A 23503-nucleotide genomic window follows, 5' to 3' on the forward strand; every position below is an offset into this window, starting at 1 on the left:
ACATCCCTGTGCACCTGCATCCTGGGTTCTATAATAAACCAATGTGAACAAACCATGGGGAACAAACCAGTAAGCAGCACTTCTCCACGACCTCTGCATCAGGTCCTGCCTTCAGATTCCTCCTGCCTTGACTTCCCTAGTGATGTACTGTGTTACCAGGAAGTGTAAGCTGAAATAAACCCTTTCCTCCCCGTTTCTTCGTTCATGGTGTTTCATCACAGCAACAATTACCCTAACTAGGACAGTCACCCTGGCTGTCTAAGGTGTTTGGGAAGCTTGGGAAGCTGTGCCCTTTGAGAACATAGGAGAACTTTAGACTGGTTTGCAATTTAAGTTCTGTGCTTCTCAATAGACCTCACGTCATTGTTTCTTTTTTGTCCCTTAGCAACAAGAACAAGACCCTACAAATCTATACATCTCAAATCTCCCCATCTCTATGGATGAGCAGGAGCTGGAGAACATGCTAAAACCTTTTGGACATGTGATATCCACCAGAATCCTGAGAGATGCTAACGGAGTCAGCAGGGGCGTTGGCTTTGCCAGGTAACTCTTTCTCTGTAAGGAACCAATGTGGGACCTGTCTTTCCATGGTGTTTCTTCTTCATCCCACTCCCCAGTAATATCTAGGGCCTAAAGCAATGGAAAATGCAAAATGAAATAATGAAATAGAATACCAAGTAGCTTATCAAATATTTCATCTTTTTGTACCTTTACTTCAAGCCAAAGAAAAACCCATGAAATCGTAAATACATTGTGCTTGCTAATACATGTACACAGACTCTCTGCATGGGTATCTGATCATAATACTATGCATATTGAACATTCAGTCCTGTCTATACTTGCAAAGAAATTAAATCTGAGGTTGCCAGTTTCAGCCAGTATCCCAAGCAAAAGACCCTATATAATGGGGTGGGTATGTAGCTCATGAGGTAGACTGCTTGCCTAGCATGCAGGGAGCCTTGGGTAAAGCCCCGTGTAACCAGACATGGTGGCACACCCTCATAGTCCCAGTGCTGGGGAGATGGGGGCAGGAGAATCAGAAATTCAATGTCATTGTTGACGACAGAGCAAGTACAAGACCAGCCTGGACTACGTGAGATTCATTTCAAAAAGATAAGGGACAATGACAAAATAAGAGCCTGTAGAAAGCTTCTTCCTGGTTGGCCTGTGGGTTTCCGGTGGAGAGAGAGGACAGTGCGGAGCAGAGAGAAGAGAGGGGAGACCTAGGGGTGGCTCTTGTTGGCAAGTCCCAAGGAGGGTGTAAGTGAAAGGGGAGGTCAATAGGTGTCAATAGGTGTTGGCATTTAGGAGGCACTGACTGTGTAGTTTTGATAGTTTAGGCAGAACAGGAAAAATGTGTGTGTGTATGTGTATGTGTGTGTGTGTGCATTTCATTGTCAAAAAGGAAAGAGCAGTGTTCATTTTAAACTTTCAGAGATGTTTACAAAAGAGGGCCTGGGCCAGGAATAAAGTTAGATGACTGGGTCTACCGCGGTTTCTTGAGAAAACAAAGGCGAAGAGGCTTCAAAGAGCAAGCAGCTGCTTAGTGATAAGAAATGGGAGAATTAAACTGAGTCTCCATAGCCCACCTGGCTGAGTGTGGGCAGAAGGAGGATATCAGGTTGTGTGGGAGTAGGGACAGTGTGGACTAGGGATCCATCCCAAGGTGATCGGTAGAACACACATGTGTAAAGTAGACATGGTGGCACACACTCAGAGTTCCTGTGCTGGTAAGGTGGGGGCAGGAGGATCAGAAATTCAAGATCAACATTGGCTACATAGCAAGTCCAAGACCAGCATGTCCTGGCTTCCATCCCTCCCCCTGACTTGCACGTTTGATTTCTTTGTTCACGGTGGGATGGATGGATGGGTGGTGAATGATCAGTTCTATGATTTCATCCTATGAGGTTCACGAATAGCTTAGTTGAGTGGGTCCAGCACTCCGAGCTGAATCCCCTAAGAGCACTGGTCCCGGTGGATTAGGGTCCCCTTTTAACTTAATTATATGTCTCCAAATGTATTGCCTTCTGAATTATTATGGGTTAGGACTACAGATGAACTTGAGATGGGGCTACAGAGTAGCTCAAAACACTAAGTCGGGGCTATTCACTTGTCTTTCACACCAATCCCCAGTGTATAGTTTGGGTTTGCCTCAAGGGAAGAAAGCCCAGTCTTCTACAAAGGGCAGAATTAAACAATCAAATCATCAGATCAAAGCTGCAATAATGGCAGACAGAATCATGAAAGAACAAAATGCAGATATATCTCTGGACGAACTGTGGGAGGCTGGGAGCTTTCGGTTGATTATTCTCACTGTTCTAAATTCAGCCTCTTCCTCCTCTGGAGTATTTCTCATCGAGAAGTCACAGGGCAACCTTAAAAATTCAAATCTAGGCACATCAGAGTCCTTCAGCATTGCTTGAGTGATTTCATTCCACAACTGTGCCCAAGTGTCACCCCTGGCTTGGCTCACCTTCCCAGCCGTGGTTCTTCTATCTTGTGACCTGGGCAAGGCTACCCTTTTTGATTGACCACCTTGTCTACAGCAATTCTGCTGCCTTCTGCCTACTCAGCTCTTAGGTACTGACTGAGCCATTTTTCTTCAGAGAATTCTTCCCTGACCTTCAACCCCAGACTGTTACCCAAGTTAAATTCTATGTTTCCTACTCCTGTGAAAGTTTTTTCACAAATAAAATTTATCATAGCTGCACCCAATACTTTATTTCTGTGTTCTCCCACTGTATTAATGGCTTGTTTTCTTTTTGATTCTTAAATGGGAAGATGGGCGGATGGATGGATGGACAGATGGATGTGTCGATGGATGGATGCGTGAATGGATGAATGGATAGGTAGGTGGGTGGGTGGATGGATAAGTGGATGGATGGGTAGATGGATAGCTGGGTAAGTAGGTGGGTGAATGGATGGATGGATGGATGGATGGATGGATGGATGGATGGATGGTGAATGGATGGATGAATGGATGGGTAGGCAGATGGATGAATCGGTGGGTAGTTGAACAGATGGATGGGTGAATGGTGGATGATATATTGATAGGTGGGTAGATGGATTGATGTGTGGGTGAATGGGTGGGTGGATGGATAGATGGCTGGCAGATGGATGAGTGGATGGATGGATAGGTGGGTGGGTAGGTGGAAAGATGTAGGATAAATGGATTGGTGGGTGGACGAACGGATGGGTGAGCAGGTGGGTGGGTGGATAGATGAGTATAATTTTAACTGTATGATTATCATTCCATGGCTTTCCTATGGAATGATAGCTTAGCTCAATAATCTTTAAATTTAGGGCTGTGACTTTGAATCACCAGTTGAATTCTTCCACTGAAACCCAGGTAATTTCTTTGCTTGGGTTTGTTTTTCATTCTGCAGACAGGAGCACCTTGTAGCACAGGGTAGCTTCAGCTTCCTCGGCGCTGGGGTTGGAAGTGTGTGGTCAGCAGGCTTTTCTTCTCTCAGGACTGGCTTACTAACTTCAAAAGGAGAGTGCACTTAGAAGAAGAACCCAAGTTAAGACCCTGATGTCTTATGCCTAAGAATTAAAACAGAAAATCCGAGCTTTCTCTCTTTGTCAGACTCTGGGATATAGATAGAGAATGAGTCCTCGTTTCTCAGTGAAGTTTAGATTTTAAATTTTGAGGAACAGGACCTCCTGTGATTAACTCAGTTGCATAAACTATGACTATGGTTTTAGCTCTACCATGTGTTAATAGAACCATCCAGATTCCTGCTTACTCACAATACAGCATTCATTCTGATTTTTGCAACAATGGTGCTTCTTGCTTCTACTAACAGGACTAGAAAATAAACTTTGCAGAGGCCCCACCTTTTCCATGTTAAGTATTTCGCCCTTACCACCGAAATCATTTCCCCAGTCACTCTTGAGTAACTTTTGATGACTAGTTGAAGTTTTTCATTTTTTGCTTGCTTGCTTGGATTATAACAACATATAGGAAGACAGCTTTGGCTGATGACAATAAGCCAATTTGAATACTAGGAGCAGTGCAACATCACAGAAAACCACAGAAGCTTCTGCACAACTCAAGTCTTAGGCTGGTTCTTCGGGAAGCCCACAGTGTTGCAGACTCTATCAAAGGACGATTCTGTGCCCACTGAAAGAGTAACTAGCTTATATTTGTATCTAGTAAGGTGTACCATGTGTCTTGAGAATGTGTTTATACATCTCAGTGGACAAAACCTGCGTGGTGTGTCATTTGGATATCACCCTGGTCACCCCTCACACTAGATGAGTTCCTTCGTTTATATTCAAAAGCTCTGAAATCCCTTTGACTCGAAAGAAACACGCTCCCCATTATTATTTTACTTGCTCCCCATTATTATTTTACTTGCAAACTATACATTAATCTTCTTTGATAACCGTCTCTTCAAAGTAAAAGGACTATCTTCATTTTATATTTAAAACAGTGAACTTCAAAGCTTTGATATGAATGCCGGTAGGGTGCACACACACACACACACACACACACACACACACACACAAAGTTCTTCAGTGCTCCTGAAACACTGGGTAGAGTCTGAAATTACAGACGCTTCATTCTTATGTTTTCCCTTCGGTTTAAGAAATTCTCTTGTAACTTAAAACAATTTGGTGGGATCCTCCACCCTCCAGGTGGCATTTTAGAGCTATGTCATAAACCTCTAAGACCAGACATTAATGGTAGGAATGTTGATCATCTGGGGTTCCTAGGGAGCTCGTGGCAGCCCTGTGAAAATGAAGATCAACACCCAACATAAATCAGTGAGTCTGAAGGCGCATGAGCGTGTGCCCAAGCTGTCTCTTCTCCTTTCCCAGAAACAGGCGACCAGTTGTCCAGGAGAATCACACAAAAGTGTGGTGAGAGATCGTTGAAGCCCACTCAGTGTGGAGAAGTGATTTGGGGGTGGGGTGAGATGGAGCACTTCCCAGGCTCTAACATCTGTAAACACAGACCCTCTTTAAGAAGGCATTTACTGTCGTCCTCCCCCCCCCCGCCCCGCTGTGCTCTAAGGAGCAGGAGAGAAGGCTGCAGAAACCATTGTGCTGCGTGTTCCCTGTCTTCTGTGCTCCCAATGTGGTTCTCCTAGAGGCTTCCTTTAGGTGGCCCTTAACTTGTGACCACACTGTGCTAGGCCCTTCCCTCTGGAATGAACAGACTCACTAAATAAGTAATTACCATTCTTTTTTTTTCATTTATTAAAATAATGCCAATTCATGCAAGCTTTAGACAAATACTAGCCTGATCATTAATAATATTAACAGCAAGTCAAAAAATATTTTTTACGTATTTTCTCGGGTCCAGGTACCAGCCAGGTCTGGCTGTGTTCACTCCTAAGCATCAAATCTATCCAACTCTTTTTGGTTTTTATTCTTTGGGGCATGTTTCACTTATATCTACCTTGACTCTGCTAAGGTATTAAGAAAACAAAAACAAAAACAAAAACAGAAAAAAAAAACACTGCCCTGTACTTTTCACAGTACTTTTGGCATTAACACCTAAGGTACATGGAACTAGGAAATCAAATGTGATCAAGGGTAAATTTTGTGATTAGCAATCTCACTGCTGCAGCTGCATCTGTACCCAGACAGTTCCAGTCTGCTGGCGGACACTGGAAAGAGTGAGGCCATTTCTTTTGGTAATTGTAATTCCTCTTTCAGTGGCTGGGCAGATGTGACCCACTGGGAGCTACGTTTCTGGTTCCTTTGTGGATACCTTTCCTTTCCCTGTCATGCGCTGCTTCCTGCCTCCTACCTGCATTCTATGTTCTCACCATCAAACACTGTGATCGTGGGTGGAGAAGGCAGAACCATCTGTTCTCATTGCTGTGTTTTCAGAGCCTCAGAGCCATCAAACATCTAATTGTTACCCCCAAAACACAGTCTTCTTTTGAAAACTTCTAGGAGAGAATTTATTCTGGAGCCAAATATGAGTAACCATGACCTGGGGAAACAGACTCGGATTACCTCAAATACCATGTTTCTATGCAGTTTCCCTGAAGTTTTCACAGTAATAGAACAATGAAAATCATAAATCAAGATATTGTTCAAGTATATTGGTGGAAACCTCACTTAGGCAGGTTGCCTGAAATTAGAGCAAACTTTACTACAGGCCTGAGATACTTTCTGAAGTGTCTGTGCCCTGCTGGGTGGTGGGATGAAGTGATTTGCTAAGTGTATGCATTTAAAAGTTTTCAATTGATCACAAGGTCATGATGCTAGGTCACACACAGACCTGGGCAAGGTATGGCTATTGGGTCCGCTAAAGATAGCTCAGGATAAATTGTAATTAAGCTCTGCACTGGTAGCATCTCAGCCACTCCAGAATCACACTGCCTTTCTCATTGGTTCGTCATCCTTGTCGGTGATTCAGAAAGTCAGCCCACAAGACAATGAATCAAATGGCATCACTTAGCTGTTAATCTCAAATATCCCAAACTCCAGTCTTGTTCTTCCTATATCTTTCTTAGAAGCTGGGGAAGGAAGAACATGCTGATTGTTGTTTTAGGCTGCTTGTTTGTCCCGGCCTCCCAGAACTGAAATAACCACACAGAAACTATATTATTTAAATCACTGCTTGGTCCATTAGCTCTAGCTTCTTATTGGCTGACTCTTACACATAAATTTAACCCATTTCTATTAATCTGTGTATCGCCATGTAGCTGTGGCTTACTGACTAAAGTTCTGTCTGGCTCCAGCGGGGCTCCATGGCTTCTCTCTGACTCTACCTCCTTTCTCCCAGCATTCTGTTCAGTTTTCCCCAAGTAGCTTTGTTCCCCTATAGCTCTGCTATAAGCCCAAAACAGCTCCTTTATTTATCAGTGGTAATCACAGCATACAGAGGGAAATTCCACATCAGATAGGTATATATCATTAGAAAATGGTATGTAATTATTTAAAAAAAAACCTCTTTATTGGATAAAACCACAGTTCCACAAAAGTCCTTCACTCACAATTTGGTAAAATGAATTACCAGGGAAATTTGGAGCTATTAAATCCCTTCACCCCTTTTTTGTTCTAAAAAGAAACCAGGAGAAGATGAGGCAAACTGTTAGATATCCCTGAAGTTCTGGAATGTCAGGCCAGTTGTTGGTGCTAGTCAGCAGAGAAGACACACTTGAAAATATAGCCCTTTATTGCTTGCATTTTAAATTTGAGCCAGTCATTTTGTGTGGCTTCCTCCACGCCCAGCTTTCTGTAAGTTTGTCTGACCCCTTGAGTCTCTCCATCTTTGTAGTGGTAAGCATAGTTCTGCATGGGCTAGAATTCATTTGTTTCTATCTCTCCTCTGTATGTCTTATCTGTATTCTTGTATACTTCAAGCTTCAAACTTCTTCCTGATACATGAAATATATTTATTCATTCCCTATCTTAGTTCATCGGATTCAAATGTCTATGGTTTCCTACATGCCAGGCACTATTTTAATATGTTATTGAGATGCCCATGAACAAAGAAAATCTGCTTTGCTTTGAGGAGACAGTATTTTAATGGTTTATGGAGATGTTGGATGTGATAAGCAGTCAAATATCAAATAATATCAAAGTACTATTGTGTCACAAAATCAAAATAAATACAGGACTGTGATTCAGAGTATGAGACCAGAGGTCAAGGTGGGACAGCTCTTTCAATAGGGAATAATTAAATATTGAAATATGCAAATGATAAGAAGAAATCTCGAGGGACTTGGGAAGGGAAAAATCCTGCTAAGAGGAAAAGGAAGTAAGGGATCTAGGCTGAGACAGATTTGGCAAGTTTGGGAAACAGGAGACCACAAAACAAGAGAATGCCTTTAACTATATCTAAGAATAAAATGTGACTGTGACTCAAAGAAATGAATTAGAAGTCTTTTGGAAAGTCCTAAGCATCAAAGTCTCGGCTTTCTACAGCATCAATGGCAAGGCTGTTCGTGGTGCTGTCACCAGGCCTCACTGCATGCTAGGCGAGTTCCCCGGCACTGGCTGTGAGCATTTCCAGGGTCCACTAGTCATCCTGGTGGCCTTGAATTCATGTTAGTAGTCAGGCGGAATTTGCAATCCACCTGAGCCTCTTCAGTAGAGAGCTTCATAGACAAACAAGACTTCTCCAGACAAACATTTCCAGATCTGAATGTATTACTCTGTCCTACTGCACAGCTGAGGACACTAACTTGAAAAATACCCTGAGGACTGGCTCTAAAGGCTGGTTACCCGGACTACAGCCTGTATATGTCTCTTGTCTCTGTATGCGGATGGCTTATTTAAAAGAGATCAAGCCATTTTTGTTTTATTTTTCTCATTTTTATAATCAAAACTCCTTCTGGAAACTTTAATCTGGCCTATTTAAAGAATTAGATTAATATGCATCTAGACAAGAATGTCACACACTCTTAGGTATCCATACTCAGATAATCTGAGGGAAAGAGGTACTTTCTGTATTGAGTCAGAAGAAAAGACATTTTGTTTTGTTTTCTGGCATGCTTCTTGAAATGTACATCCCCTGTGGTTATACTTTTATTTATTATTGATCAAGGTAATGGACACAGGTTCAGCAAATTATGCCACCACCGAGAAGACTATACTAGATGCTGATTTCCAGAATTGTGGGTAGAGTTGTGGGAACTGACACAGTGATCCCGAGATGCCAAGAGAGGCAGACCTCAGGAAGCTCTTACCACCTGCAGGTCACAGTGAAAGCAGAGGCCTGTCCTCAGAATCCAGTACAGCTTGTAGTACTTCATCCTGCCTCAGACCCTAGGACAAAACAGGAAATAGGGGAAAAGTACCCAGATTTCTTCTCTTTTAAAAACTTATTATTGGGGCAGGGTGGCTGTGAGCCAGAAGACACCTTTCAGAAGTTGGTCCCCTCCTTCCCCTTGCTAATGGAACAGTCTCACTTGTCCCATTGATCTTGCTACACAGGTTAGATGGTCCATGTGCTTCAAGGCGGTGCTCCTGTTTCATCGGGAGTTCAAGGTCATTACTGCTGACCAGAAGCCTGGGAAATCCACAGAAAGCCTGAGAAAGCTTGGGAAAGAATAGAGTAAAGCATGTTTTCTAGGTGGCAGTAATTTCTCGGGTCTGCTCTGCTTGCTAGAGGCAAGCAAGTGCTCTCATCTAAGAGAGGCTTCCTGACTCAGCTTTAGCTGCAAAATCCTGCAGCTCTTTAAAGAGGTCCTGCCACGAAACACTGAAATGGTGTTGATGAAAAGCTGAATGCATGCTTTTCAGTTTTCAGCCATAGCAGGAAAAAAGCTGCATTGTTTTAAAATGCCGGTTTTCTGGGCTGTCCTGCCAGGGCAAACTCTGACTCTTTTAGGCAGGCAGTCCGACTGAGTGTGGTCTGTGAGCAGAATGCTGCAGCTTGCTTGCTAGCAAGGACCTTGAAACGCCATAGAGTTGTGGCAGTGAACACAGCTCTGGCTGGTACCTCAGCCATGACGCTGGAAAGCTAAGGAATGGGCTAATTCCAGCCGTAAAAGCCACAGTTTTAGTCCTCTCCTTAAAGACTCATGTGGTCAGAAAAAGAGAGATATACAGTAAAGAGAGATTCAAAGATGAAGAAAACCTCTAAATGGTTTACAGTGTGTTAAAAATATATGCAGACTAAAGGTTAAAGTTCTTAAAAATAAAAAAGGAAGAAAGGGAGAAATAGGGTGTGGTGGTACACACCTTTAATCCCAATGCCTGGGAGGCAGAGGCAGATTGACCTCTGTGACTTCAGGGTGTGGACATACACACCTTTAATCCCAATGCCTGGGAGGCAGAGACAGACAGATCTCTGTGAGTTCAAGGTGTGGTAACAAACACCTTTAATCCCAGCACTGGGGAGGCAGAGACAGGAGGATCTCTGTGAGTTCAAGGACAGCCTGGTCTACAGAGTTATTCCAGGACAAAGATGTATACAGAGAACCTGTCTCAAAACGCCAAAAGTTAAAAGTAAAAATAAAAAAATAGAGATTGAAATAAAGCTGCATAAAGATGGAAAATACACAGAGAATCTTGATACTGTATGCTATTATGCTCTCTTTGAATTGTTTGAGTGCTGAGGAAGGAGCAACAGCTGCTAAAAGACTTTTGTTTATAAATATTACTGAACTAACCCAAAATAGGTATTTTGAAAATACCTTGGCTTCAAATCGAAGTCAAAAGGTATGCTACTTTGGAGAAGAGATGGTGCTTTTGTTTCCACAGAAAATGAGAGGTTGTGGATTCATTCTGAGTTAAGAAAAATCCAGTATGATCAAGGAAGGCCCCCTGAGAAATCTCTGACAGGAACAGATGGCCCAGATGTCTGAGTTCTTCATCCAGAACAGGTTCAGGACTGCTGCCCGAGATGATCAAGACTCACAGGATACTCCAGTCAGGACTTGATGATAATTCTAAATTTTCTTTAGGTTCCCATAAGATTATCAGCGACCCCAACCAGCAAAAAGTAGCCTGAAATACTATGCCCACACTCCCAACAAATGGACTATGGGTATTTTCCTTTGTTTGAAAAAAAAGAGGGAAATGATGCAGGAGAATTGTCTGTATTCTGTCAATCATATTTTAATAAAACGCTGATTGGCCAGGCAGGCAGTATAGGCGGGAAAACCAGACAGGAAGTAGAGGTGATGCAATGAGAACAGAATTCTGGGAAGCAGGGAGGTTCCTCTGCCACTCCTGCGCAGACCACCGAAGAGGCAACATGTAAGCTGTCACACTGAGAAAGGTACTGAGCCCGTGTGGCTAACCTAGATCAGAATAATGGGTTAATATAAGTCATAAGAACTAATAAGAAGCCTGACCTAATGGGCCGATCAGCTTTATAACTTATAGAGATCTCTGTGTGTTGATTTTCTCTGGGACTTGCCAGTTGTGGGGTTCCATGGTGCTCCCCAAATCAAAGAGTTGATTTTTTTTTTATTTATGCAGTGGAGAAAATATCTGAGACAATTTCTAACTCTGCATATAATATGATGCATTTTTATTTAACCTTTTTATTATTGTATGAAAATCTGATACATGAATGCAATAGGTTTTGATCAAATCCTTCCTCAGCCCCTCTCCTGCAGTTCTTCCCATACAACCCTCATTTTTCCTCCAAATTTCATGTGCCTCACCCCCACCCTTAAACCTACTCTGTCCACTTAATTCTGCTAATATCTGCATGGCCGTAGGGCCACATAATGGAGCATGGGCATTCTCTCACAAGCTGCATCCCTAAGGAAAATTGACTTGATGGAATTCTACAAAGTGGCTCTGGGCATGGGGCTCACTCACACGCAATCACACACACATGCATACACACATACACACACACATACACACACACACACACACACACACACAGCCTAAGATAAAATTTTTAATTTTTTATTTTTCTTTGTCCTAGGGACTCACCATTGCCCTCTACATTGCAATGGGTTATGAAGCAAATGACTTGATTTATTTTTGAAATGCTTGAAAGAGCACACATTTTAGTCATTAAAATTCTTCTGATAGCTTTGATGCTTTGTGTAAATTTTACCAGAAATGAGGATGTTTGGCTCACGAGGTTGGATGCTCCAAGTCACCAATAATTTATCCAGTGCTATGATTGCAAAATCCCAAATATTTCACAAGAACGGAAGCCTCTAATTAACCACAACACATGACGGAGTGGATTTGTTTTTAAATTCGTGCCTTATAATGCTTAGAACTTTCAGATCGTGAACTGAGAGTTCTCTGTGTTGAGGTGAAAGAGTTAAGCTGAACATGATTTTCCTCGGGACTTTTCTTCCTCTGTGTGTCAAGCCGGATCCAGAACATTCTGCCAATCCTAGATCGGGTTCTCATGCACTGTAGTTTGACTGTGGGAATTGTGTGAGCCGTGAAATCAGTTTCCCTGAGCAGTAGCTGTTGTTTAGGAGAACAGAGGAGGAGGAAGGATACAAACGAGGGGGAGGCAGCTGCTGCAGCAGCAACCGAGTTCTTCAGTGTGTTTCAAATGACTGAAGCCGGCAGTTGCGAGTCACGAGACAAGAAAGAAGCAGGACCCTGAACGTGTGTTTATGTTTAAACGCAGCTCTAACAAAACCCCTGGAAGCTTTACACAGTGACCGGAACCGTATAAGACCCTGCTTAATGCATTTTCAGGTGCCTGGCTCCACTCTGAAGCTGGTCCTTGGGTATCTTGTGGAATAATAGCAGCACTGGAGTGAGTCAGGCCGTTTGAAAGGGACTGGTCAAGGCCGCTTCATCCCGTGCTGTCTTTTCAAACGTACTAGAGAGTGCTCACGTCAGTTTCAGCCCAAGCATGGGCCAGATTCCAGATAGCTAGGGCTGGCAGCCTCGCGGGGCACTTCATTGCGAAACTAGAGAAGAAAATAGGTATGCTCTGTCTAACCCAGCTGTTCACCTACAAGTCTCACTCTTGTTCTGTTTCCAGAGCATTGCCCCTGCCCCTTTGGCACTCTTAGCGGCCTGAGCCATCATTACTGGGACAGCTTTGCCTTTTCAGATGTGACCCCAAATATTCAAATGAAATTGTCATTGCTGGGTGGTACAACGTAATGTGCTTTGACGCGGCGTGATGACAGCCACAGAAAACAGATTTTATTGCATGTATTCTCTCAGAAAAGTGTCTCTGGCGGCTCACAGCAGACATCTACTTAGTTAGATCTGAATGAATCCATTGCCTGCTGTCTTTGTGTTCTTAGAAAGAGACCCCAGCAGGCCCGCCGCAGCTGTAAAATGGTGGTAAGAGAAGATGATTGTACTTAGAACCCAGAAGGGATGACTTGAAACTTTCAAACCAGAGTAAAAATAGGCTAGGCATGTGGGGTGGGCAACAGCTCGTTTTCTTCTTTGCTTGCTCCTGTATTCACAAAATCCGCAGCTGCACATTGTAACCTTCGGTTATGTTTGGTCTTCATGTAAAATATGTGTCATTCCAGGACAAAGAGAAAGGGCTTGATTGGTGGGGCTTTGCAGGCAGCATGTATCCACCGCTGTGCATTATCTGTGTGAGCTCCCAGAGAGGTTTAGTAGAGAGGGGACTCAAGGCATGAGTCGCCTGTCTTTACCTCCTAGAATAAAATTCCAGTAATGCACCATCTGTGGGAGGGAAGGGCTCCCATTTCCTCTCTGGCTCATGTCTCTGCTAGGAGGAAGCTTTTCCTCAAAGAGGCGGCAGGGAGTAGACCTTGTGGGAAGGCACAGAGGCAGATGAGAATTCTTTTATTCCTAGAAAAGGAAGCTTCTACTAAAAAACAAAGAAAACAGAAATAAAAAGAATATGATTAAAGGTTCTCGTAGGAAGGAAATGTAAAGATGAAGAAACTTGTATTTTCCTGTTCCTAGATGTTTAGAATGAGGAAAATATATGTCTTGCTTTTTTTATTCAAATATCTTACGATTTGAGGATTCTTGTCATTAATGACTGAATATATATATATGTATATATATAATTCCATACATTTAAAATGTCATTGATGGAGTTGGAGAGTTGGGTCTGTAATTAACAGCATTTACTGCTCTTCCAGAGAACATGAGTTCAGTTCCCAGAGCTGGTTCACAACCACTTATAACTCCAGTTCTAGGGACTGACTCCTTCCTTTCACCTCCACAGGTATGACTGTCTCTCACACACACACACACACACACACACAGATACAGACACACACACACAGAGAGAGAGAGAGAGAGAGAGAGAGAGAGAGAGAGGGAGAGAGAGAGAGAGAGAGAGAGAGAGAGAGAGTTATAGAAACAACAAAGTGAAGACCATATACAGTTTATTTTCTGGAAACCCTTGCAGACACACCTGAGCCAGGGCAGTCTTGCCAAGATGAACATGATGCTGGGATGGGAAAGCAATCGCTCCTTAGATTGTACATGAAATGCGGGCATTTCACACAAAAACCTCATCTTATGAATATTGGTATCTAGTATTAAATATAAAAAAAGGAATAGGAAAGTAGCCAAAATTCTACAAAGACATTATGGTTTTGTGTGTTCTTTTAGCTTCCTCTTACATGTAGGGACCCCAAATAACTATCTCTAGGTATCTTCCACACAATAATTCTTTAATAAAAGTGCCATAGAGCAAATAACTATCCCTCCCTGTGACCATAGGCAGCAAGCTATCCAAATACACTGCATCATCCTACAGTGTGGCTGAGTTAGCACTGTTCAGGCTTTCACCATGGCTGATGTTGGTCGAGATCCCCAATGCCACCACTTACTGGAGAGGAAGTTTGGCTCCTCCAGCCTCCGTGCCCTCATTGATACACCCTGCCTCTCATGGTTGCTAATTTAGTCATTTGGGGAACATCAATTGAATGCTTTCAGCTGCCAAGCTGCCTTGTGTGGAAGGCAGAAAAGGTCTCAGGTTAGCTCTGTGACATCCCCCTGGGCAGCCATATGGGATGACACATTGAGCAATGATAACCTTGTCAAGTCCCACGAACCCACCATGGTAGCTATGACAACAGATGGTAATTCATGTGCACATGTCAAATCAAACTTCCCCATCCCTTTCTTATAACCCTCTCTTGCTTATTGCTATAGGAACAACTTGATAGAAGTATATAATCTCATGTTCACGTCCCCATACTTTCTTTCTTCCCCTCAGAATGGAGTCTACTGAAAAATGTGAAGTGGTAATTCAACATTTTAATGGAAAATATCTGAAAACACCACCGGGCATCCCAGGTAAGAAATGCCGTAAGAAGTCACTGAAAAGTGTCTTGGCATCTGGCTATTGTTAAAACATTGCCTATAGTTGGAGGGGTTAAATCATTGCCTACTGTTGAAGAAGTTAAATCATTGCCTACTGTTGGAGGGGTTAAACCATTTACATACCTTTGGAGGAGTTAAATTGTTTGCTTACTGTTGGAGGGGTTAAATCGTTTGCATACTTTTGGAGGGGTTACATTATTTGCCTGCTATTGGAGGGGTTAAATCATTGGCATAATGTTGGAGGGGTTAAATCATTTATCTTCTGTTGGAGGGATTAAATCATTGGCCTACTGTTGGAGGTATTAAATTATTGGCATACTGTTGATGTTACACCATTGGCACACTATTGGAGGGGGTAAATAATTTGCATACTATTGGGGTGTAAATCATTTGCATACTGTTGGTAGGGTAAATCATTTGCCTACTGTTGGGAGGATAAATCATTTGCCTACTGTTGTAGGCACTGTTGTAAAGGTGCATTTTTCACATCTCTTTTTTCAAATCTGTGCATGTTGAGTAGTATGTGTGGTGTATGACATGTGTATGTGAATGCACATGCTATACACTCACATGAGAGGGCTAAAAGGGAATACTGGATGTCTTATCAGTCTCTGTTTTATTCTTTGAGACATGGTCTCTCACTGAAACGGAAGCTCACCGATTTGGGTATACTGATGGCCAGTGAGCTCCAGGGACGCACCTGTCTTCATCCCCAAGTGCATAGCCATGTCTGGCTTTTACATGGCTGTTGGGGATCTGAACTTGGACTCTCGTGCTTGTATAGCAAGCACCTACGCTGTAGAGCCAGCTCCCCACTTCCTAATTGTGTATGTGTGTGTAAACACTATTTAAAAACTCGTTCTCAGACTTTCTGGGTGATTCTTCATTGTGGTGTGTTTGAATTGTTGCTGTTGATTCGCTGAAGTGGATTAGAAGAGAAACAGAGCAAAGTGCACGTGTGTGCTTGAGATGAACGGTGCTTGTGACACTCGACATGAGTGCTGAATCCTTCAGCTGCCTTGGATTAAGTGGCTATGCCGTGATTATACATAGCAGAGTTGAAGAGCTCATACTGGACTCCAGCCACCACTGTCCACTTGTAAGAAAACTTTATGGCAATGTGGCCATCATGAAATCTGAGTGCAAAAATTTTACAATAATGTAAGTGACAGTTTGAGAAATTGTTAAAAGGTGCGATCTATACTATCCCATAGCATTTTATATTTTCTCAAGGCAGAATCTTAAGAGTTTTATATACATTGTAAAAAGATACCACTTTACGTTATCAAGAGTTACATTTAACATAAAAAATAAAATGTATCATGTCTATCAGAATTATTGATGTTTTAACTCGGCTTAACCTGCTAGGGAACAAGAAAGGTATTTGGTGTTGGATGATTACATTAAAAAAATAGCTCATGAGACCTGGGCATGTTGATTTGCCCCTACTTTCCCAGCACTTGGGAGGCAGAGGCAGGAGGATCAGGAGTTCAAGGTCATCTTCAGCTACATGGAGACTCTAAGAATAGCCTGGACTACCTGAAATTCTGTCTTCAAAAATGGTATTGCATATTAATATATAAAAAATTAAGATTGAATGAAGTGCTGTGCTGAGACAAATGATAGCATACTAAGAGCCTTTTAGTGAATGCTGGTTATTGTATGGCTCTTTTGATGATGACCTGTATCAATGGAAAAACGTGTTTATATATATGTGTGTGTGTGTGTACACATGTATATATACATACATATATATGTATATATATGTATATTAATTTATATTTTGAGTTTCAACAATTACTGTTATAACATCACTATCATGGGAATCCATAAGGGGTTTGAAAATTTGGCTTCTCAATTCCTTAAAACAGATTGAAGTTATATAGAGGAGAAAATGTGAATGATAGGAGAGATTTTTTTTTTTTTTTTTTTTTTTTTTTTTTTGGTGGCATAGTCAGGACTTTTGTCCTGACTTGGTTGTTTGGGGAAGGTGTTAGTAAAGCAGGAAAGCCCTTCCTCAGGTTATTTGGATGATGGAGATGATGCAAAGGCAAGTGATTGGTTAGTCAGGGAGTGTGCGTGCAGCCATGCTGGTGCCTTGATTTGGTTAGCTTCCACAGGGAACACCCCCTGGGAACTGACTTCATCATGATCCACTAGGAGACATATGGTGTTGTTAAGAAAGGCTGTCACAGTTTTCTTTTCAGCATGGAAACTGTCTTTGCATTTTAGGAGAAATAGTGTAGGCTTTTTTCCCATTAGTATAAATAGACATCTCAAGACATTCTGCCCAGAACTGGCTTTGAATAGACGAGGCACGCAAGTGTGCGTGCATGTGCGTGTGTGTGTCTCCTGCTGAATCAGAAACTCAGCAATCTGTTGAGAATTGCTGGCCAATGTCTCCAGGGATTTGTCTGTCCTCCCCCTTCACGAGCTAGGATTGCAGGCACACACCACCATTCCTGCCTTTTATGTGGGCTCTGGGGATCTGAACTCAGGTCCTCATGCTTGCGTGACAAGCTCTTTACTAAATGAACCATCTTCCCAGACCCTGCAGTTTCCTCATCTTAATCCCAGTTTACCCAACAGATGTCTGCAGACACAGAAGGCATTGAATTAAGTGTGAATCCCATGGTTATGTTAAAGAGTTAAGCAAAGAGCTAACTATGTGGAATCATTAATTAAAATTTGAACACAGGTTTTTAACTTTATAGGTTTCTTCCTTTGGGGAGGAAAAAAGACATACTGAAATCCATCTTGGCCTGACAGGTTTGGAAATATTTTGTTTGGTTTTCCCCAAACATATAGGTGATTAAAATAATTTAATGCTAAAGACAAAAAGAAATCCCTACAGATCCTTAAATGTCTCAGCATTCTTCATATGCACACAGGGAGGGCTAGCATCTTTTTTTTTTTTTAACATCATAGCTACTCCCAATGGAAGCATGGTGCATAGCAGAGTTGCTTGTGAGATTTTAGCCCCTTGATAGCTCATGGCAGCAAGAAAAGCAACAGCTTGGCTCAGTTACAAAATACTTAGAGGTGGAACTTATGCTTCTGAGGCTTTGACTCGGTGGAATAGAATTAAATATGCAATGCTGATCATCAGGAGTTCTCAAGTTGGCCTTTATTTATGCATAATTTTGGAAGTCAAATAGAGTTTAATAAAAGCTTCAAATGCTAACTGAAGGTATTAAATCTTTGATATGTAAATCTGATGTGAAACGCTAGAGTATGTCATAAGAAACAGGTTTTGGGAAGGTACAATAGGAAATGCCCCCAAAGGATCCAGTGTGGATGTCATGGCAGGCAGGATCAAATGGGCCATATGTTGTTTAATCAGTTTGGTGCTCATAGCTTCTATGTGGATCCATTTGAAATATTATTTTTATAATTCATATTTTTGAAACATTTAGTGTGTGTGTGTGTGTGTGTGTGTGTGTGTGTGTGTGTGTGTGCATGCGTGTATTTGTGAGTGCTGTTGCGCTTAGGCCATGGCGAACATGGGGAGTTTAACTGACACCCTCTGTGGTTAGACCTTCTTTGCTTTGCATCTTCTTTAAGGCAGGGTGTCTCTTTTTGTTTGTGGCTGTGTATTTGAGGCTAACTGGCCCGTGAGGTTCTGGGTACCCTGCCTTGATTGCCTGTGTCTTGTTGAAGATATACTTTAATCATGGACACTCATGCTAATCCATTTGGTTTTGACATGAGTTCTGGGGATTTGAACTTGGTCTTGATGCTGGAGGGGTCAGCGCTTTACACATGAGTTTGATAGCCCAGCAAATCATCTGTTAACTGAATTTTCTCTTCCATTGCAAAGACAAAGAGTTCAAGGTTACTAGCAGCTGCTATAACACACTGAAGAGAGTCCTAGGAGTGGTTTTATAAATTTATTGTTTTGATTTATGTGTGTGAAATGTATTTGTTGTTTTCATTTATGTCTGTGTGCTTGTAAATCTAGGATCTGAACTTCCGTCTTCTGGAAGAACAGCAAGTGTTCATAATCACTGAGCCATCTCCAGCCTTGTGTCTTTCTGATTTTCCTTCTTTAAGTGACCAGTTTTCCAACTCCTTTTAGTGGAATAGTTGAGAGAGCTTCTCTTTGCGGATGGACATACTAATCATTTTTAAAATAACATCAATTAATATGACCTTCCTGAAACAAAAATAAAGGTGAACGTAATCAAACTCATTGTAAAGAATTCTCAAAGAACTAGTAAAAGAGGCAGAGTTCAAAAGCATTGAGAACTCCCATCGTATGCTTTAGCATGGTTCCGTGTGTTTGGGGCCAGAAGTCTGTGACTGTGGTGCACATGGATGTTTTCAATGTAGCAATATTTAAAACCATGTGTGAGCAATCTATAGCCATGTGTAGTGACCTGAGCCACTGTGTCCTACGAAGTCTGTGCAAGCTGAACCACTCATCCTCCTGACTTGTCCTATGTGATTGCAGAACAATTTGTGCTAAGTTCATATCACTCCCTTCTTCATTTGAGGATGGTTTGGGGAAGCAGGCACACACTGTGGAGCACACATGGGGTTCCATGCTGTCACCCTTGGCAATGATGGGGACCCTAGTAGGAAACATAAGGCTAATTAGTTCAAGTAATAATCTCTTTCAACTCCTGATCCCCGTAGTGTTATTTCTACCAAGGACCAAGAAAAAGAACTCCTTGAATACTGAGCCTTGACATGGTTATAAATTGTAAATTCAGAACCATCACTTTTAAGCACATTTGCAGGGATATCATCTCACATTGATCTCATTTGTGAAGTCAACACCATTTGTGTTTTGATTATAGTATGAATAATTTGCTCATTAAACATTAGTTACGTGGTTGCTAAGTTTTTCTTCTTGACACACATCAGTGTGATGTTGAAGAGAATGATGTAGATGCCACATTTCAGATCATCCCAGATCTCTCTGTATAGCAAGCCTCTTCCCATTGATTAATAAAAGGTCTAGGGTCAATGAGAGTATCATGGATCTTTCCATGCACACTATTAGAGCATCCCCAAATGGTTCAGATGATGCTCAACTGGATCAGGAAAGAGGAAGGAGGGCAGATGGGCGGATCAATGATACATATGTATAGATAAATAAGCGTAATAAGTAGTTGGATAGATAGATGCCAGAATCAAACCATAAAGTATTAGGACACCTGGATGAGGAAGCTTAAAAAGATCAAACATTACTGTTGTCACTGACAGATCAGAAGGTGAGGTCAGCCTCACAGGTTAAATAGTGCCAAACATGTGAACATTGCGTCACTGCCATTAGCAGAAAGAGATCCTGCAATGCTCCTTCCCCCAGAGAGCAGAGACAACACAGTGTTCCATAAATGCTGCATGTCCTGTGTATCGATCTTGATATTTCCTGGACAAAGTGAATGCTCATTAGTTGCTTGCCTGCCTCACCCCAGGCATTTCTGTGTTCTGTAGTGAATTACATAGCTATGTGGGCCAGCCTCAGGGCATTTCATTTTCAACTACCTGGTAGAGCAAAGGCTAAGTTCCCAGAAACCTCAGGGTTCTGGAGGGCGTGTACTCAAAAGGATCGCTTTCAAAGAGGCCCTGAAGCAGAGTGACCCACAATGTGGGAAAGGCTTTCCCACGTAAGGACACCTATGGATGAACACAACCTACATGCCGCATTGTAGGCAGATAAATCCTGTTCTGTTCTCAGATGAGACTTCTGCCTGTGAGTGCGTGGTTCTGTCAGGTTCTGTCAGCAAAGCTGTCTTTCTAGAAGAAAATGGAATCATCCATGTCTGTTCTTAAGATTTTCTTATTCTTAGATAATTGCTCCTAATCCCAACTGAACTCCAGGAAATCTGGGAGAGTTGAAAGATATCTTGTCATATTATAGAATGCTTTGCATTTTTAACAGACCTTGTTCACAACAGCAATCTGAACTAGCTCGTGAACTAGAGAAGCCCTATTTTCTGTGACATAGATTTTATCTTTTATTGTCTTGATGTCTTGACATAGTAAATTCATTGTTTCTCCTTTCTTGAAATAAGTAACAATATGTAAGTTATGAATGTATACAAATACTTCATGATAGTGACAGAGAATAATTTTTAAGAGTGTTTTTTTTTCACCATAAGAAAATATGGGGATGGTAAGATGGCTTAGTGGGAAAAGACATTTGCTGAAAGCTTATGAATTTGATCATCAGGATGCTACACACACATATACACACAATAAATATAATCCAACTAGTTTTAAATAAATATTTGTTTAAACTTAACACTTCTCTCAAAGCAAAGCAAATGTCAATAGCATATTTAAATGCAATATATGTTAAAATACAATATTTAAAATCAATTTAGATATCTTGTGTATAGGATATTCTGGAGACTATTAGCATTAGTGTTCCTTTCATGGTTCACTCTACCAAGTCCAGAAACACAACTCTAGCTGGGAAATATGTCACAAATAGAAAAGTATTGTGCTACACAGTTGGCAAAAATATATTCTTATTGCTGTGCTCTCATGAACCATTGCACTGAGGGGAGCAAAACCTCATATGGGGCCTGGCATGATTGCTCAGTGGAAAAGATGCTTGTCAACAAATCTGACTTGAGTTCAATCTCGAGAACCTACATGGTAGAAAAAGAGACCAACTCCTGAGGACTGTCCTCATTACAAAGCCTTGTAGCGCATACATACACACACACATACACACACACACACACAGAGAGAGAGAGAGAGACACAGAGACACAGAGACAAACAGAGAGAGACACAGAGAGAGAGACAGAGAGAGACAGAGACAGAGAGACAGAGAGAGGAAGTGCTTTCTTAAAGCAAAATAAAATTCATATTTCAGATAGACTTTGTAAAACATTCAACCCATATTGGGTATCAGTTTTGATTTCACTTAGTGAGTTTTAGCAGTACCTAAGGGGTGTTGTTTTTCTGTTGTTTTATTTTTCTTTTCTTATTTTTTTAAATTTCTATGAATGTCTGTATACCATGTGCATGGAATTACTGTGAAGACCAGAAGAGGGGGTTGTTTTCTGGAGATACAGATGGTTGTAGCTGCCATTTGGTGCTGAGAACTGAACTTGGGTCCTCTGCAAGAAGAGCCAGTACTTTTAACCACCGAGCCATCTCTCCAGCCCCTTCCTGACCCCCTTATTTACTCTTCTTTTAAGATGATGTCTCGTGTCTCTCAGGCTGGTTGCTGGTCTAGAACTCACTCTATAACCACAAATGAAATTGAACTTCGAATCCTGCTATTTTCACTGCCTAAATGCTAAGGTTACACATGTCTACAGATCTGGGACTAGAACTCAGGGCTTTGTGCTTACTTGGAAAGCACTTGACTACATTTTCACAAAAATTTCATCATTATTTCTATGTATTAAATACATACTAAGTCTGTAAAAAAAACAGTAGGATTATTATTGTTGTTGTAAATAGTGTTAGTGTGCTTCAGAAAGCAACCAGAAAATGTCTTGGTCAATGGTATCTTCAATTCTGTATGAATTGTTTGGCCATTGACTTAGCCCATCATGTCTTATCCTTCTGTGGACCATGCTGGCCTTAGCAAAGGTAAACATGTAACTGATTTAATACAGGAGGGAAGAAAAAGACAAGGGTAATACATTTGTAAACTGAATAATGTGTTAAATAGGAAAGACACAGATTCATCTAGAAGGGACCGCAAAGGTCAGAAAAAGCAGTGCCCTGTGCCTCATGCCCATCCCCTTCTGTCATCTATACTTTTAGCTACAGGTGACAATGGCCATCTCCAGGTCCCCTAACATATCTCCCACATCCACCTTAGTTTCTGTGTTTTCCGACCTGGCTCAACCAACCCAGGCCTTATACAAACTTGGAGAGTTGTTGACCCCTGGAATAACCCTGTACTGGTGGAATTTACTGTAAAATGAATATTTCACAAATACACGTTAGTTCCCTGGCTTGTATTTTTGTGTCTTGACTCAACATCATTGATTTTCTTTGCCAGAAGAATGCTACGATACTTATTATCAATAACTCCTAATATTATCATGTATAGATTTTAATTGTTACAATGATGTCAAAGCTCTGGTGCCCATGTGTACTCAGATAGCATCAGAATGTGTGTGAGCTCTGATTACTGAATGAGGCTGAGAGAGAAGGAGAGGCCCATATTCATCTCAATGATATTCATCTCAATGATCATGACCAACTTCACCACTAATTTCTCAACCGATAACCACATTTAGGTTTGTGCACACTTCCAAATGGAAGATTTGACAGTAAGACCGTCCCAAATCCACAGTAAATTGTTAATTTTGTTTCTAAGAGTGTTGGGCGTTTGCCTCCTGTCAGTGTTGCTAATGAGTAAGCTATTTCAGTGCCTGCCTAAGTACGTCTGATTAGCAAGCAAAGAGAGTTGAGTGGCTTAAGACCAATTAAGGCACAAGCCAGGGAGAGCAAACTGAATAATTAAGTGCTTGGTGCCCTTCTAAATATGCGATTTCACTTAGTGGGTTTCATTTAAAACAAATTCTAACCCATTTCTAGATAAATGGTTAGTATTCTGAATTAAATATATTCTAGTCTCTCCCAGCAACTGTCAAGATGCCTACCATATATCCAACTCATTACTTAAGATCTTCTTTTTTTTAAAAAAAAAAATGAAGACTGGAAAGACAATACTTTCAGAAGACTGAATGGGAGCTCTCATTAGGCAGGCTCTATAGTAGCCCTCATTTGTTTATCTTATTATCTCCCTCCTCTGACTTCTTAAGTCTTTAAGCCCATGATTGATAGATTCATTATTTTTCTATTATTTAGCCTTTTTCTGTTCAAAATCA

General features: G+C 41.5%; 1 protein-coding gene across 18 annotated transcripts in view; it reads left to right on the forward strand.

Annotated features, from left to right (window-relative positions):
* The window catches only part of Rbms3 (RNA binding motif single stranded interacting protein 3), a 796347-nt gene that overhangs the window by 558231 nt on the left and 214613 nt on the right, over nt 1-23503 (forward strand). For all 18 annotated transcript variants that reach the window (XM_048423668.3, XM_048423677.3, XM_048423671.3 and 15 more), the window contains 2 exons: nt 386-543; nt 14582-14661. In XM_048423668.3, coding sequence (XP_048279625.1) covers nt 386-543; nt 14582-14661 — 238 coding nt within the window. The remainder of the gene's footprint in view (nt 1-385; nt 544-14581; nt 14662-23503) is intronic.

Source organism: Myodes glareolus, chromosome 4 (assembly GCF_982192425.1).
Source record: "Myodes glareolus chromosome 4, mMyoGla1.1, whole genome shotgun sequence".
In the NCBI taxonomy this organism is placed as follows: domain Eukaryota; kingdom Metazoa; phylum Chordata; class Mammalia; order Rodentia; family Cricetidae; genus Myodes; species Myodes glareolus.